This window comes from Pongo pygmaeus, chromosome 15 (assembly GCF_028885625.2).
Source record: "Pongo pygmaeus isolate AG05252 chromosome 15, NHGRI_mPonPyg2-v2.0_pri, whole genome shotgun sequence".
Classification (NCBI taxonomy): domain Eukaryota; kingdom Metazoa; phylum Chordata; class Mammalia; order Primates; family Hominidae; genus Pongo; species Pongo pygmaeus.
Genome location: NC_072388.2, coordinates 67,385,479 through 67,401,898, shown reverse-complemented (window position 1 = coordinate 67,401,898; position 16,420 = coordinate 67,385,479). Strand labels below are relative to the sequence as shown.

Below are 16,420 nucleotides of genomic sequence, written 5' to 3'. Positions count from 1 at the left end.
GCAGGTGGACCACAAGGTCAGGAGATCGAGACCATCCTGGCTAACATGGTGAAACCCCGTCTCTACTAAAAATACAAAAAATTAGCCGGGCATGGTGGCGGGCACCTGTGGTCCCAGCTACTTGGGAGCCTGAGGCAGGAGAATGGCGTGAACACGGGAGGCAGAGCTTGCAGTGAGCCGAGATCATGCCACTGCACTCCAGCCTGGGCGACAGAGTAAGACTCCATCTCAAAAAAAAAAAAAGAAAAGAAAAGAAAGAAAGAAAGAAATTGGTCCACCTGGGTGGCTCATACCTGTAATCCCATCACTTTGGGAGGCTGAGGTGAGATGATCACTTGAGGCCAGGAGTTTGAGACAAGCCTGGGCAACATAGCGAGACCCCATCTCTAAAAGAAAAAAAAATAGCCAGGAATGGTGGTGCACACCTGTAGTCCTAGCAACTTGAGAGACTGAGGCTGAAAGATCACTTAATCCCAGGAGGCTGAGGCTACAGTGAATTGTGACTGCACACTGCACTCCAGCCTGGATGACAGAGGGAGACCCTGTCTCTCTAAAAAAAAAAAAAAAAAAAAAGAAGAAGAAAGAAAGGAAGAAAAGAAATTATTGGTCCATATGTCTGAAATGTCTTTGCTGTCTATCTTTGTCCTGTTGCTCATAGTTAGACCATCATTTAGGCAACTTCTTGCTCACTTACGCTCCACAAGCTTGGACACAGGTCCTTCTAGCTCTGTTTCTTCTGAACTTGAGTTTACTGGAGACTCCCTTATGAGTTTTAACACTCCCCATAACCTTTGTATGATTTGTACTAGAAAATATCCCCAAAATTACAAATAAATTATTAAACTAAAGGAAAGGTTAGTAAGATTGCTGGACATAAAATTAATATTTGAAAATAAATTATATTTCAATAAGATACACAAATGGCCAACAAGCACTTAAAAAATATCTTTAGTATCACCTGCTCTCTGCAGCTCCCAGCCACACCTCCCCAGGAGCAGAGGTTTTCTGGGCTAGGTCAGGCCCTCCCATTACCTGCTTTGTAGAAGACAGGGAAGAAAATCACTCACTGTATGTAATTTTATTTAAGAGAGTGCAAGAATGTCGTGTTTGAGCCTTTCACTCTTTTTTCTTTGTATTTCTTATCGGAAATGAAAGAAAACAGCCAGTGAGATAGGATCTCAGGTCTAGAATTCCTAGCAGGTAATTTGGGAGTTGAAAACAAATCTCCCCTGAAATGCATTAAGCAGGTGAAGGGGATTCCAGTTTCAACTCTGAAACCACACCTTATCCTGGCCTGGCAAATAACTTCCTTCCAGCCCCAGGCAAATCCCGACTTCCACCCGCCAAATGCCTGTAGTTAATAAACGTTTAAGCAACAACAAAAACCCCAAGAGGAAAATGGAAGACTGATTCGAGGCCGAGATACTAGAAGGGCTGCCTGGGAGCCCCTCTCTGAGAGCTGCGCCCACAGGAGGAACGTTTAGCCAGGGAAGCCGGGGCCTGGAGCTGGGGAACCCAAGGCATGATGTCTTTCAGAGCGTCAGAGCAGGGTAAATATCTGACTTGAGTCAAATGATTATTTTTCTTGATCAGATTTGTCCACTTGTTTCATTGGAACTCCACACCACTAGCCACGGTCAAATCCTTCAAAATGGCCAAAATCTCCAGACTGCATTATTGGGCCACAGTAGGTCCTGCTTCCTGCTAAGTGCTACAAGACTGGAGTTTCCAAGCTCTGGTCTAGATAAGTCAGCTGAGGGTTGGTAAGGAAGTTCTCATGGGTCCAGAGAGAACTGAGAAAAACAAGGATCATGTTATGCTGTGGAAATGTGCTCCGCGGTACTTTTTATTCCCATTTTACGTATCAGAAAACAGAGGCTCAGAGACGTTGAATGACTTGCCACATAGCTAGTCAGTAGCAGAGCGAGGATGGAGATTCACATGATCAATCACAGTGACTACCATTTGCTGAGCACCTGTAGTAAGACAGGCAAACACCTTGTGCTTTGTGTGTGTTAACTTGTTAAGTTCTCATGGATTGCTTCCTTTTTAAAGAAATGAAACTGTTCAACAGAGCTTCCTGCCATGAGGGAAATCTTCTACATCTCACTGTCCAATAGGTAGCCACAAGCCCCATGTTGCTATTCAGCCCTTGAAATGTGGTAAGTGAAATTGAGGAACAAAATTTTTAAATTTTATTTCACTTAAATTGATTTAAATGTAAACAGCCACATGTGGCTGACAGCTCTAGGAGGTTCAGTAGCTTTTCCAAAATCCAGCAAAGTGATGAGGTGAGGGTTGTGTTGTGGGGCTGATTGAGCCCCAAATCCATGTGTTTCCCCTTTTCTCTCTGCTCCCCTGTGAGGTGGCCTGCCTTTTCCAAAGTAAAAGACACTGGGAAGGAAACTGACCAGACAGTATACAGTCAGCCAAAAATAAAGCCAGAGCCCCCAAAGATGGGGTCTGTATTTGAGTCTGCTTCTTCCGAATGTGTCTGGAAGCCCCCATGGGTGGCCAAACAGCCCAGCTGGGGGCTTCAGACCCTGCACCAGTAACTTCCCAGAGCCCACCATGGCCCATTTGGCTGGGGGTTCTATGACTCACAGGTTCCAACCCTACAATTTAAACAGCAGCATTTCCTTTTTCTGGGCTTAACACTAATTGGTAGAGGTAGTGAGCTCCCAGGCCCAGCCTCACCCTGTCGAAACATGTAGCTCTCAACAGTTCCCACTGGAAGCACCACCCATGAGGTGCAGCTACCACTGCCATGTGTCTGAATGCCAATGTTTAACCCAAGCTGGCCCATTGTTGTTCCATGAGCCTCTCTATAGCCTCTGAATGTTCATCTTTGCTGCATCACTCTCCTCCAAAACCTCCAAGGACATCCTGTGAAGCTCAGAACAAAACCCAAAGTCACCACTTCCATGGCTGGCCCCTGTCCACTGCTCTGACCTAATGTATCATAGTTGTCCCCTTTTTTCACTCTACTCCAGTCTCTGGCTTCCTTACTGTTCCCCAAACACATCACACTTGCTCCTGTCCCAGGCCTTTGCACTTGCTATTCCTTCTACTTGAAATGTTCTTTCTGGATTGAACATTGCTTACTCTCTCTTCATCCAAACTCTGCTAAATGTCACCTCTTCAGAGAGGTCTTCTTGACCCCACTGTGTGTAAAATAGTGCACTCCTCACTGCCATCTCTTAACCTGCTTACTTTCTCAAGGCATTTATCACTAGTATGTATGTTTGTTGGTTTGTCTGCTTACTGTCACCCATACTAAGATGCAAACAGGGTAAGAAGGAACAGTGTCCTTTTTTTAACCCTGTATCTCCAGTTTCTAGAAGAGAGGCTGCCACATGGGTGCTCACTGAATATCTGTTGAGTGAATAAATGAATGCATGCATGCATGACTGCTCACCTAGAGCGTGGGGGCCGGGGCAGAGGTGGGCTGAGGCTGTCTCACTCTACACAGACCCGCACTTCCATGATTTAGATGCTGAACCATGAGAAACAAAGAGATTTGCTGGTTTAATTTCTTTTGCCCTGGGAAAGTTAAAGATCACAGATAATCCAGAACTCAGTGCCAAGTTCTCTGATTTATAATCGAGGAATTATCCACATAGAGGTAAACAAGAGCAAAGGACTGACAAGCAAACCGTAGGAGGAGAATGATGAGAAACAGACGGAGAGACCCATGCAATCTGCAGCCTCCAGCTAGTCTGGGTTGCCGCCAGCCCTCACTCAAATTTGGATCCAGAGAATCTCTGCTGATGTTCACTTCCAGATTCCTTTGGGCCACACTGTGCCAGGTGGCTGTTGGGAGCGGGGGTCACTGCAAGTGGGGGCAGCCTAGGCAAGTCACCCCTTTACCTGACAATGATATTTCGCACTCATCTGAAAGACACACTCAAGAGGGCAGGGGTTTCCCAAAGATGCCCCAGGCTCACAAAAGTCACCAGACTTTCCCCAAACCTAGATTTTGGGGGAAAAAGTCCTTTCCTTCTTTAATGTAGTCCACAGAAATGTGTCTGTTTTATTCCACCTCTAGAAACTTCAAAGAAACAAAATTAGCAGTGCCTAGAAGCATCTGACACACAGGAGGTAGTAAAAACTGAATGAATGAATGAATGAATGAATGAATGACAATATCAACCCAAAAGGGGAACAGTGGCCTCATGAAGAATGGGATAGTCAAGCAAATCCTGGACTCCCTATGCCCCCTAGATCACTTTGGATATGCCCTGAGGCCTCAGTTTCCCTATCTGTAAAATGAAAGCCTGGCCTAGCTGAACTCCAATTTCCCTCCCAGCTCCAACACTCTCTAATTCTCTGAACACGCCTTAATAGCTTCTTTATTGTAGACTAGTTCTTACATGTGTCCTGCTGAGAGCAAGGTCTGCTGGTCTGGCCTTGCTTTTAAGCAGCAGAGGTTATTTAATAGCAATTCTCCCAGAATATTTTTCATGTTTTCCATGAAAGAAGGTTCTGGAAGGTAGCCATCATCAAAATAGGAAGTAAAGCCAGGTTACTATTCCACTTATCAGATAATACGGGTTTAACCAAAATTCCTGTCACCCCCTAGGGTGATTCTGGGAGCTTGACCAGATTTCAGAGGTTTCATATTCAAAGCGGTGAGAAATCATCTCTGAGGCTTGTGGGATTTGGTACCTGTTTCCCTTCTTTCCATGTCTCAGGGCTGTGGGTGCCAAGTGAAGGCTGCAGTAACCCTCTCTGTCCTGTAGGCCATGGGAATGCCCAGGCTGGCCCGGATCGTTCCTCTGTCCACTTCAGCATTTCACTTTATGCTGCCTGTAAATCTGACCATTTCTTCCACTCCTAGAGGTGTCCCCACTAGTCCAGCAGAATTCAGACTCCTCTACCTTTCCCAACTCTACTCACAGCCTCAAGTCACCAGGAAGAGAAAGAGCACCTGACCGAGAGTGGGACCAGGATTCCAGGCCGGCTTTAGATGAGCATCTCTCTGGGCCTCAGTGTCCTTGGATGGGAGGGAGGTGGAGACTGGGTGTGGCTGCTTGTCCTGTCCCTTCCAGGTTGATGATTTTCCCTAGCCCAGAGCCGGAGCTGGCCCTTTTCCCACAAGGAAGCCATGGTTTGTATGCTATGTAGCAGCTACAAATGCAGGGGCTTTTTTTTCCCCTTTTCTTTTTAATGATCCTAGGTACTCTAGGAAGAGGCACACATTTTTATGATCCCAGGAACCAAACAACATAATGAAAATCATGGCAACCATCAGCCCAATAAAACCCATAGCAAAAGCCTCCACATTCTCAAACAGGACCCTGGGAATTTAAAGCTCTCAGAAGCCTTAAGTGGCTCAGGCCTTGCTGAAGGCCTTGGGACGGCAGCTGATGGCTGATGAAAGGATTTTAACGCGCCACTGAAATTCTCTTTTCCAAAATAACCACTTTGAAACCTGTTAATTACAGACACACAACCAGCCAGAGCCCCCCAACAGGACCCAGGGCTTCTACCAGGGAGAGCCGGGCTCCAGAGGCTGGCCGCTGCCTTGGTGCTCCATACGCTTTGTGTTGGGTGACTTGGCTTCAGGAAGAGAATCCAAAGTAATGAAAACCACATGGCCACTCCCCCGCCCCCAGCCTCCTACTCTACCTCCCTTCCCTGGAGACAGAGTTCGGCTCAGTCTAATTTGGTCCAGTGTTTTTGTTTCCTAAAATCTGTCTTGGGCCCTGGGCCATTAATAGGTTGCAGCTGATTTTAATCTACATCAATCAGAGACCTCGCTTCTTCAGTTTTAAGGAGATTACAAATTGCGTGTCCCACAAACTCAGGATGGAGGGAAAAGGCCCTGGATGGGGAGTGGCAGTAGGGGAGACAGATCCTGGAAGGCACAGAAACTGCTCCCCACTCAGCAGTGGGCTTGAAGGAGCCTGGGATCACTCAAAGCTGGGGGAGTGGGGCTAGGGGGAGGTGAGGGTCTTGCAGCTGTGACTCAGTGGCAAGAACACAGAACCTGGTCCTGTGTAAACAGAACTAAAACCGAGGACCTGGACTAGCAGAGGCCTCTACTCACCCATCTTCAACAAATTAATTTCCCAAGTGCTTGTGGGGCACCCCCCCATAAGCTAAAGCAGGGGTAAGCAAACCATGGCCGACTGGTCAAATCCGGCCTGCAGCCCAATGTAAATAAAGTCCTCCTGGAACAAGGCCATGTCCATTTGTTTACGTATTGTCCATGGCTGCCTTGCAGTTGTGGTAGAGACCCTGTGGCCTGCAAGGCCAAAAATAGTCACTATCTGCCCCTTTACAGTAAACATTTGCCGACTCCTGAGCTAGAGAACTATCCTAGATCTCGCTAGGCAAGAATTCCACTTACAAGCCTGTTAACAAGGGATGGATTTAGGATTTACTCCATTCCCACCCCATAACAAAGTCTAGGTTCCTTCCTTCCAAACATCATTCTTCAGGAAAGTATCTTCATGCTTATTTAAGCAATGACAATAAGAAGGAATGCCCACAACCATACCACTCAGTGAAGGTTCCAAGTACTTGCCCTGACAACCCGACACTCCCATTTCACAGATGAAACAGTCACTGAGATAAAGCAACTCACTGAAGTTCACTCAGGGAACAGCACAGCTAGGAAGAGCTGGGCCTCTGAGTCACAGCATGGTCCTCTGTCCATGGGATGGCTGTAATGAAGGGAGCTGGGGAGCTTTAACATAGCAATGCTCCCTTACGTGTGCCACATGACCACTTGACAACCCAGTGAAGGGCTCAGGGTAGTGTGTCTTCATTTTCAAGGTGAAAAATATAGCACTATCAGGGAGTGGGGATGAGAATCAGACAGGCCAGACTACACTCACCCCTTGAAAACCACCTTTATCCAGGCCCAGTGGCTGGTGAACCCAGGCCCTCTGGCCCTATCCAGGCCCTCACTCAATCAGGACCAAGGGCCCCCTATTTTCCCGGTGTGCCTATAAGACAGCTCTTGCCTTCAGGTGCTTCTAGGCTAGTGGGGCAGAGACAGGAAGGGGAGGATTATGATTGCATGGCAGGCACAGTGATGGAGAGCCACAGGTGGTGCTTCAGGAGGACAAAGCAGGGTCACCTTGCCCTTCCCTAAAAGCAAACCCCTTTGTAGGGAACCCTGGGTGAAGGGCCTCCAGTGGAAATGCTATTCACTAGAAATGCAAGTGGGCACCCTTCCAAGGCTTTCAGGGGCTAAAAAAGTGTTGGGATCATTCTGGGGACAGGCAGGGAAGCCAGAGAAACTGGTACCCTCTCAGAGATGAGACTGGCAGGTAAACTGATGACACCAAGGAAGCTGCTGCCTTGGAGCAGTAGGAGTTCTCCCCACGGGAACCATTTCCTGCAGGACCAGGCCTGGGGTGGAGACCCTTCCAGCCAGGGTAGGAGGTCACCCCAGGCTGCAATCTCAGTGGTCTGGAAGCCCATGAAGGCTGGTTATGTCTGGGCCTTGAACAGAATCATAGACCAGCAGGGTGCCACGCTGGCTTGCGTAGAATGTTGACTCTGCAACGGTCTCTAGCTAACAGGAGCTGAAAGTTCCTACAAAGGATAGCGAGTGGCCTGTACCTCACTGTCTCTATTTCCATTGCTATCCCCAGGTCCCCGTTCCTTGGTAAGCTTCTCCTTGAACTTTAGGCAGCACCTCAAAGCAGTTTCAGAATTCACCGAGGAGCCATGGGTCCCAGTCTTTAGAGTCCTGCTATTGTTCAGAGGTCTCCAAGTGACTAGAGGTTGCGAATTGCCAGAGGGTGGCGGAGGACTCCAACTGAGCAGGGACCAAGTATAAAACAAACTTCCATCATCATCAACAACTGGAGCCCTGCACTGGACTAGAACAGAGCCTGGGAAACGGCCCCATCAGCATCTTTGGGTCCCCTCATCATGGAGACTCCCCTCAGAAATAGTCTTCAGCAGGGTTAAACCCTTGGCCAGATGGAGAAATAGCACGGCACCTCTGGCTTCTGCTTCCCAGGGAGCGTCTAGTGGATCCCCTGGCACCCTCTGCTTCTGACAGCACAAAGGTTGTGGGTGTAAACCTCAAAGCTCTGTTTTGTCTAGACTTGGTTTCCAGGTGGGTTCAGGCTCTCTGCTCCATGGAACCCAACAGCCAGGAGATTTCTGCCACTGCTTCCTTGAGTCTAGACTGGCGGAAGAGCAGGGGCTCATGACTATAACACGAACGTGAACCGTGGACCAAAGTGGGTGTTCAGGACAGCTGATTGGACAAGGTCCTGAGCTATGCTGAGAAGTGATGCTGGCACTTTGGTAATGCAGTGGAATGGAATATTCCATGGTTAATTAGCAGTCACTGAGTTAATTAGCAGTCACTGAGTGTCTATTGTGAGCTGGTCACCATCTGGATGAACAAACTGGCAAGTAGACTCTGAGGAGGTCACGTGCCCAGGAGTTTGTTTAGAGAGTGGTTTCTTCCCATATTGAGGTGTGCAGAATGTTTGCTTACAGGTGTGTGATCATGGGGTTGGGTCAAACTCCTCAACTTTCCTATGGAATGCCAGTCCTAGGACCCTCTGCAATCTGAAGCCCTCACACAAAGAACAGAGTATTTATGTCAAACTCTACCCTTCTGTGCTACGAAACAAAGCCGAGCCAGAATAAAGCAAAATGAAAAAGCTCATAAACACTTCCTGGGGCTGGGCTCACAAAGTAAAGCTCAAAGCAGAACAAGCCAGATGCGTTTCAAACCCATAAACACACACGAGGACACCCGAGTTGCCACTGGCCCGAGCGGACTGGGTGCTAAAACGGCACTGGAGCAATGAAGGAGGGGGTCATTCTAAAATTAGAGCTCTACTTTCTCTCCCCTCTGAACATATATGGGTGGAATTACGGATTAATGTTGAAAATTGATTTCACGTGTACTTCAAGAGCACCTGGGCAGTGATGCCCACACTCCCTCCCAACCCCCTCCACATACACACTCTCCCTCAACTCACCCCGGAGACCTAGAGCTTTTGCTACCAATCACATCTTGTGTCCTGTATAAACAAGGGCTGGTAACTAGTACAGGAAATGAACTTCACAAGCATTGAATGTGTACCCACCTGTGGTATGGGGAGTTGCCAGATTTTTTTCTAACTGAGAATGTTCACAGAATCTCGAAACTTTCTTTCAGCTTCCCCCTCTGCATACTTAAGTGTGGGCGCCTACCATGCGTGCACACATACCCAAGCACAAAATTTCCCTCAATTTCCCCCAAGACACATCAACAATGAGATGTGCCCATATACATACAAGGGCACACAGCCAGCCGTTCCCAAACCTTCTCCTTTGTCCCCCCACTCGCCTTTCAATGTATAAACGAGAGCGCTTAGGTGTGCTGGTGCTGCCCCTCCCCGCCTCGGACACACGCAGAACTTTGCGCCCACTCAGCACGATCCAGCACACAGGAGCTGGGGAGCCAAGGATGTTTATATTCCCACGTGTGCACCGGCGTGCACGTGCACATGCACGCGCACGCACAGCCACATTCCAGCTGGCCCCAGCACAGCTGTGACAGGCCTGGGTCTGTTTGCCATTGTTTTCCTTCACCTCTAACAGGCGTTCATGCAACAGAGAGGAGGTCATCAGAGGTTTCCACCGTTTTGTAGCATTTACCCCGAGCCTGAGTGTTGCGGAGGTGGCTTTTGAGAATGAGCTATGGGGGTGGAAAGCAGAGACAAAGGCATTCCTTCCCATCTCCTGCCTGAGCTTCACTTGCTAATGTGCACTGCTCTGGATTGTTCGGAGATTTCTTTATGTGTCGCCCTGTCTGAAACCCGGCTAGGAGGATGGAGGCTCAGCTAAAGAATTTCTGGAAGTTCTGTCTCAAGGTCCTGCTTTGTCACCTCTTATTACTACAACTGTTCTAGGCCCAGGCTGCCTGGGGGCACACTGTGTCCTGAAAGCCTGAGTGGCAGGCCCCAGCCACATAAGCAAAGACAAATTTGGGTAGAAACTGAAGGAGATAAAAATGGACCCCAAGTGGCCACTATCCCTCTAGGGATTTTGGCCCACAAGAAAAGCTGGTATATAAAGAATTCCCCACCTGACCCTCAGCAGCAGTGAATGTTCTAATGATTCCCTCAGCAGTACATATGCAAAGTGGATACTGTCTTTGCATTGACAATAAGATTGGCTAATCTGGCTGGGCGCGGTCGCTCACGCCTGAAATCCCAACACTTTGGGAGGCTGAGGCGGGCGGATCTCCTGAGGTTGGGAGTTCGAGACCAGTCTGGCCAACATGGTGAAACCCCATCTCTATTAAAAATACAGAAAAATTAGCCAGGCATGGTGGTGCACGCCTGTAATCCCAGCTACTCGGAAGGCTGAGGCAGGGGAATTGCTTGAACCAGGGAGGCAGATGTTGCAGTGAGCCGAGATCATGCCACTGCCCTCCAGCCTGGGCAACAGAACGAGACTCCGTCTCAAAAAAAAAAAAAAAAAAAAAAAAAAGATTGGTTAATCTACAAGCTCACTTGCTATTTCTAAGAGCCAGATGGGACTTAATGCATCTAAGACACTCACAAACCCAGAGTTCTTACTGTGTGGATCTGGACAGAGGGGGCAGCTGACAGATTTCTCACTGTGCCCCCCTGAACTGTGGCAAGGGACTGGCTAGAAATACATGTACTTTGTCTGCAGCCATTGCTTGCAAACTCTACCCCACTCACCTCTGTGGCAGAGTCCTTTCTTCAAATAGAATCTTACTAGAAAGCCCAGTGTACAAAACTGATCAAAACAGTCTCTCTGGTTACAGGGATGAGTTAGCTGTGTGTGTGCGGGGATGGGGTGTCCCCATCTGCTCCTGCTCCATACTCGTGCTCCCTCCATCTATACTTCAGGGAATCTCTGAGGGGTTCCTTGGATCCCAGGTTGAAAACCGTTATCACAATGCAGGCCCCTTCTTGTAACAGTTGTCAAACTTTGTACCCAAGAAAACACGTAATGACAAAGAGCTGCTAAGAATTTAACGGCCTTTCAAATTCACCTGAGTTTTACATACTATCGATTTCAGCTGCTGCCCATGTTTGGTGTGGCACTAAGAGTTATGGACCCCTTGCTGAAACGCCCTGGCCTCTTGCAGGTCTGCAGTTCACAAATTAGGAATAACTGTACAGAAATTAAGAACAAGAAATGAGACTGGGTTCCCAGATGGAGCCACACCATCAAGTGTGTAGACTGGGCTCCAGTGTCTAGTGAAGAAATTTGTGCTTAAATAGTATTTGGCAATGGAGAGCCATTAAAAAGCCATATGCGATTATTACTATTAATTATTTTTTAAGCCAGGAAATGAATGATTGAAAATGAACTAGCAAAAAAAAAAAAACAAAAAACAAAAAACAACAAAAAAAACAGGATTACTCCTTTGCAATTTAAGTTCCCTTTCCCATCTCTAGCTGTCTGAGCTTCCACATCCCAGCCCCAGAGTCCACTGGGAGAGTTTCCCTCCCAAGCATCACGGATGGGCCCAGCCCAGACACCTTTTTCCAGTCTTCATGATCAGAGGTACTGATTGTCTGCTGTGGCATTACCTAAAGTGAGTGGTCCGGCTTAGGCTTCGGCACCCTTGTGACTGAGCAAACTCACTGATGTACACAAATGAAAACCATGCCTAAATTAAAGAATGTGCATATGGGTGAACAAAGAGGGGATTTATATGGTGTGCAGGCCAAAGTGGAGGCCTAATTCCTTGGTTTTGCCCACCTTCTTTCCTAGACCTTCAGATCCCCCATCCCTAAATATGTCAATGAAGTCCTTGGTTTCAGCTGCGGAGTCAGGAAATACAACTGGAGGTAGCATGGAATGCCGGCCTGGAGAGTCATTGTGCCCCGATCTGGCTCTGTACTCTGCTTGCCCTGGGGAGAATTGCTAAAGCTTCTGGTACTGGAATGTGTCCATGCCTAAAACGAAAGGTACTATTAACGTGCATCTACCAACTTCAGAAGGGGCCGTAGGGATGAAGATGTAATTAAAGCCTGTGAGCACTTTGTGCTTCTTGATGAAAGACAACAACACCACCGTGAAGTTTTATTATCTACGGACTCTGTTTTTAAAATGGTTCCAATTCCTTTCTGTTTTTCCTTTTGGGGTCTGCATAAACTTTATTAGCTATTAATTTCAAAAAAGTCCTCCTTGCACCTCAGAGCAGGATTTTATTTAGCGCCTCAGAGAATTTCTTTCCATACTGCAGACCCTCAAAGGATTCCTCTTGGTCAGGGTGGAAGAGGCCTACGTGTGTTCAGCTGCTGAGTTCAGTTCAATTTAATAAATATTTATGGAACATCTACTAACATCTTCTTAGCCCTGAGAGGCAGGGCAGGGCTGAAACAAGTAAGAAAGGTTGTGAACTTTGGAGCCAGGCTGCCTGAGGGTTGAATTCCAGCTGACACTTCCATACGGGTCCTTGGAGAGCCTCTCCTCACGTCTCTGAATCTCTGTTTGTCACTTGGAAAACGGAGATAACCCCATTCATCTCCCAGGGTAAGATAATAAAAAGATAGAAATCTAGTGAGTGGTGGGTAGGCGCTCAGTGAGGCCTTGCCACCTTCTCTCTAGCATCAGCCTCTGGAGGAGGGGGAAGGGAGATGCCTCTTCCTCAGCTGTTTCTCCTCCCTGAGGCCCTCTGTCTACTCCTAAAGGCTTGTCCATCCATTTTGGAAAGAATGTCAGCCGGTTAAACCAGTGCTTCTGAAATGTTCTCATGTCAATTTCTCCTGTGTTCCTGGGGGGCTCATTTCCTCCACACACACCCTCCTCCACCAAAATACCTCCAAGGCCTGCCCATCATTACACCCTCCACCCTCCCTCCAAACCCATTCCCAAGGAGGAGAGAAGAGCTTTCCTATTCTTTTGAGAGAGCACGCAGTGGAAGTGGCTTTGCTTTGTTGTCTCCACTTCAGAAAAGATCAAACTGCAGACTCCATGAAGTGTCAGTCCTCCAAAGGAGCTTCAGGTCAGAGGGAGGAGGGGTGAGGCCAGGCAGGGTAGGCTGAGGCTGTCCCAGAGGGACCTGTCCAGGCAGAACCAACACAGCCTTCCAAGGTGCGCTCGCAGGGGCCCACATCACCCTGGATCTAGCCTGAAAGATGCCCCCTAGAATGTTCCCTGGCAGATATGGCTGTCCTGTCTGAGAGAACCACGATAAAGGAGTCCACACAGGATCCTGTGCTTTTCTAAATGAGGATTCTTGTCTCCCGGGTTCCCAGGGAGGACAGCGGATGCAAGGGAGCCCTTGAATAGGCACCACAGAGGCCAACACACTTTAAATTAAGCTTCCAATGCTTAGAAGGGGCCACAGCTTCCCACAAATCCCCTGGTGCATGCAGCTTTGAGGCAGTGTTCAGTCCGTCTGCTCTTTTAGAAGTGCACCTTGGAAGCCAGGAGTTATTTGTTTCCAAAAGGTGGGCACTCATCAGGTGGGTGGTCTTTGCATTTTTTTTGTGTGCTTTGATTCCCTCCCTTTTCTTTTCAGGACTATTGAGGGGTTTATTTTTCCCTCTCCCAGCAGTGCTCGGGGGTTTGGCTGCAATGTGCATCTGTGTTGGGTTTTCCCACAGGCCCCTGCAAAGGCAGCCCTGCTGCCTTCAGAAAGTCCCGGGCAGGCCGTGGGGGGAGTCGGAGCTGCAGCTGTGTGCCCCCTCCCTTCTGCAGCAGGCTTTGATCAGTTTTCGTGGGGGCTGAGTGCAGCCTGACCTCCCATCTCCAGCGTCTCTCAGGTGGAAAGTTCTGTTCGGCCTGTCTGTGGCTTCAAAGGCTCTCCCTCCTTCAGGCTGGGATGAGACTGATAATGGTTCTCATTTTGTTGTCGTGCGATCTCCCAGCAGCCCCCATCTTTCCATTGACAGGCTTTTACTTATTTGGTTGGGCTGCTTTGGCCAAACTCAAACCACCTTTCTGGTTGAGGAAGCACATTGACGTCCTCTCCCATTGAGGCTCCTTTGATGGCTCAGACATGGCCTTCCAGCCCAGACAAAGGTGACCAGGCTGCGGCAGCCAGGCACCTGGCGAATCAGCATCTGGGCATTGGGCAGGGCAGATGTCCCTCCGTGAGGGCAGAGGACTGTGTGAGCCTGCCAGTCTGTGAAGAGGAACACTCGGCTCCGCCCTTTCTACCTTTGAAGGCTAAGGCAAGTCACTGCTTTCTGCTCTAGTTCCTTGCAGGAATCCAGCAGTGGTGGCCGATGTCACACCCCACCGCATGCCTGTGCCTGAACCTGGGCTGGAAATAGGCAAGGCCAAAGCCCTGACATTGACAACATTTCCAAAGAACTTGAGCCATTCACTATCTTGAGAAGTGGGCACCGGGCCAGTTGAGCTTGGGGAGTTCCTGTTCTGGCCCATTATTTCCAATAGTTGTGGCCTTACAGCCTTAGTTCTCAGTCCAAGGGGTTAACAACAGCTACCTCAGCTGCTCCAGGGCCTACTTCCGGCTCCGGCCTCAAAGTGCTGCTGACCCTGTGCTTGGGCCTCCCAGCCCCCCATGGCGTGTAAAAGGACAGGGCTGGACGTCTAAGGTAGCTGTCAGCGAGTTTGCACAGGGGTTGCTGCCTCACCAAATCTCCATGGGGCCTCGGCTGCAGCTCGTCACTCCTCATGATGTGGATGGGGTTAGGCTGCACGTTGCCCTTTGGTTTCCTCATATTTAAAATAAGGTGGCCAAGGGCAACAGGAGCGGTCAGGAGAGCATCCTTCTTCCTCAGTCTGATAGCACAGTCTCTTCCTTCCTTTTGATCATATTCAAAACAACTGCAATAGAACAATAAGTCTGGGAGGAGGCCCGAGGGGGATTTATTATGCTGTTGTGCTGTGGCACAGCCTTGCCTGACTTTATCTTGCACTGAGGTCTGCATGGGAGGAAATCTGCAGGCCTGTGGATTGTCTGTCTGAAGCTGAACTCCCTCCAACCTGAAATCTGGGATGGCAGGGGAGATGCTGCCATGTTGGCCACACCCCAGCATGAACCATGGCAAGAGGGAAACCAGCCCAGATCTCCCAAAACTCTGAAAACATGACTGTGAGAGGCACAGGGACCCCCAACAGTCAGAGCCCACCTGGGTTTAGCCCTATAAGAGGGGACTCCAGAAACTGAGTTTGCCCCAGGACAGGAGCACACCAGAGCTTTTCTTAACAGCCAGTGTCCTCTCTTCCCATTTCGGCAGGAGAGGGAGTTGTGTGGGGAGGGGCCCTGTGTTTGTGGCAAAGCAGGGAAAGCTCAGCAGTGGACTGTCAGCTTCTCACACCAGAGAGACCATGTGGCAGGGGGTTCTTCTCTTTTCCCAACAAGGCTGAGAGCCAGGAAAGGACCTCAGAGCCCTGGAGCTGAGAGAAAGTTGATTTGTCCCAGTTTTGACTTTATCTCCCCCTGAATGCAAATGTTTTGACATCCATCTGCTGTTAGCAGGACCCACCAGGTCATCTCAGCAACCTTCATTTCAATCAACCCATCACTCCAACCCTCACTGACAAAGAAACTCTAATGCCAGTGCTGCTAGTAAAATACATACATAAATAAATACATCCCTTCTCATCTGACAGCTGGGTGCTACGGGCTGCTGGCCCGACTATCTCTGTGGGGCTTGAGCCTTTTGTAATACTGTGGCTCAAGCACAGGCAAACCTGGGGTCAAGGTCTGGCTCCATCAGCATTTGCCAAAGGACCTTGAGCAGATTACATGACCTCCCAGAGCCTCAGTTTCCTGATCTGTAAGATGGGGATGAGAATAGCAACCATGTAGGATTGTTTTGAGGATTAAATGAGATAATCTATGTGACATACTCAGCACATGTTAAACATTCTATAGAGTGTGGTCATTATTACTACCACTATTTCAAATAGATGTGAGGATCTGATCGAACTTCCTTGGTCCTTAGTAGTGTCCTCAGGTGAACCATGAGCTCCGATCTCTGCCATGAGAAGTTAATGTATGAGGAACGCAAGAGGGAAGAGACTCCACCAGCACAACGTTCAGGAAAGTTCACCTCAGACCCCAGCAGCACGTCCAGGGGCTGAACTCAGTTTTCTAGACGACCAGATTCTCTCTCTCTCCAGTCATTTCATCTCTCTGGGCAACCCCTCTGCATTAGTTTTCTAGAGCTGCAGCAACAAAGTGTCAGGAACAGAGTGGCCTAAAACCTCAGAAATGTATTCTCTATAGTCCTGGCAGCCAGAAGCCCCACATCAAGGTGTCTGCAGGGCCAGGCTCCCTCTGAAGGCTCTCGGGGAGACGTCTTCCTCACCTCTTTCAGCTTCCAGTGGCTCCAGGTGTTCCTTGGCTTGGGGCTGCTTAACTCCAGTCTCTGCCTCAGTGGTCACACTGCCTCCTCCTCTTTGTGACTGTCCCCCTCCGTGTCTCTTATCAGGATGCTTGTCATTAGATTTAGGGCCCACCTGGGTAGTTCAGGATGCTCTC

General features: G+C 48.8%; 1 protein-coding gene across 16 annotated transcripts in view; it reads right to left on the bottom strand.

Annotated features, from left to right (window-relative positions):
* RAD51B (RAD51 paralog B) overlaps nt 1-16,420 on the bottom strand; it is a 794,823-nt gene that overhangs the window by 95,891 nt on the left and 682,512 nt on the right. For 2 of the 16 annotated variants that reach the window (XM_063651716.1, XM_063651713.1), the window contains exon 11: nt 294-386. The exons of the other annotated variants lie outside the window; for them this stretch is intronic. In XM_063651716.1, coding sequence (XP_063507786.1) covers nt 294-386 — 93 coding nt within the window. The remainder of the gene's footprint in view (nt 1-293; nt 387-16,420) is intronic. 16 annotated transcript variants of the gene reach the window in all.